This window comes from Nicotiana sylvestris, chromosome 4, assembly GCF_000393655.2.
Source record: "Nicotiana sylvestris chromosome 4, ASM39365v2, whole genome shotgun sequence".
Lineage (NCBI taxonomy): Eukaryota > Viridiplantae > Streptophyta > Magnoliopsida > Solanales > Solanaceae > Nicotiana > Nicotiana sylvestris.
The window spans coordinates 127,580,214-127,581,441 of NC_091060.1; the positions used below are offsets into that span (position 1 = coordinate 127,580,214).

At 36.0% G+C, this 1,228-nt stretch overlaps 1 protein-coding gene across 1 annotated transcript; it reads right to left on the reverse strand.

Annotated features, from left to right (window-relative positions):
* Nucleotides 1-294: 294 nt before the first annotated feature.
* LOC138890147 (uncharacterized) lies at nucleotides 295-888 on the reverse strand. The gene has a single exon (XM_070173510.1). The coding sequence runs from the start codon at nucleotides 886-888 to the stop codon at nucleotides 295-297; it is 594 nt and encodes a 197-aa protein (XP_070029611.1).
* Nucleotides 889-1,228: the final 340 nt, after the last annotated feature.

Sequence of the window (1,228 nt, forward strand, 5' to 3'; positions counted from 1 at the left end):
AGACTCACATTTTTCAAAATTCTTTTTAATCATTGGGATTATTACTAGACTACTCATGATTCCCACATAATGATTATTAATATGACACAAACGAGCATGCCAAAAATTAGTAGAAGAAAGCATATAAACAGAACTAGAAGAAGTTTTATTTCTCAACAGTCAACTTGAACATCCCATCACATGCATACCCCTTACCCACAAAAATACCCTTTTTCACTATTACATATTGATCACTCTCAATAATTTGTTTGAAGTCTGCCTTGTTAAGAAGAAAACTAGACATCAAATATTTTCTCATTGATGAAGTATTTTAAGGACGTCTTTCAACGTTAATACTCTTCCTGAAGTAAACTTCAACTCGACCTCTCCCTTTCCAAGCACCTGGGTTGTGTGAGAATCACCAAGCATGATAGTTTTGGGCTTCTCAAATAGAGTATACACTTTAAACCAAGCTCTATCATAGAAAACATGACGGTTTGCTCCAGAATCAGCCCACCATCCATCAACATTTTCTACCATGTTAATGTCTGTTATCACCGGCATAAGTGGCTCTTCGGTAACGTTTGCCTGTGGTGTAGGACCACGTTTCCGAAATTTGCAAAATCGAGCAATATGCCCACTCTTTCCACAGACAAAGCATGGTTTTGCAATTTGAACTTGTTGATTCTGTGCTTGGTTGTTTGCACCATTATTCTTTTTGGGAGGTCTACCATAATTTTCCTTAAAAGTCTTCTTCTTCGGCTTCAAAGAAGTATTTTTGTGAGTTTCAGGAGTAATATTATTTGAAGTAATTAAATTTACCTTTGTAGTGACGGGTTGTAGAGTGCTCTCTTCTGATTGCATAAGTGCATCTTGGCCTCTTGCCTCTTCTTCCATGTGAATCTGCATTATCAACGTCTCAAGTGAAATTTCCTTTTGTTTGTGACGCATAGTTTTTTTGAAATTCCTTCCATGAAGGTGGAAGTTTATCTATTATGCCACAAATAATAAGATTGTCTCCAATTTTAATATCCTCGGAACTGAGCTCTCCAACGATCATTATGAAGTCTTGAGCTTGGTCTACTACAGATTTATTGTCCACCATTTGAAAACGAAAAAATCTGCTAGTAGCATATTTTTTCGCACCTGCCTCCTCGGTATCATACTTACTCTGCAATGCTTTCCAAATTTTCTTTGCAGTAGAGTAAGTTCTATCATAATAATCATAAAAATTATCAGATAGACAATT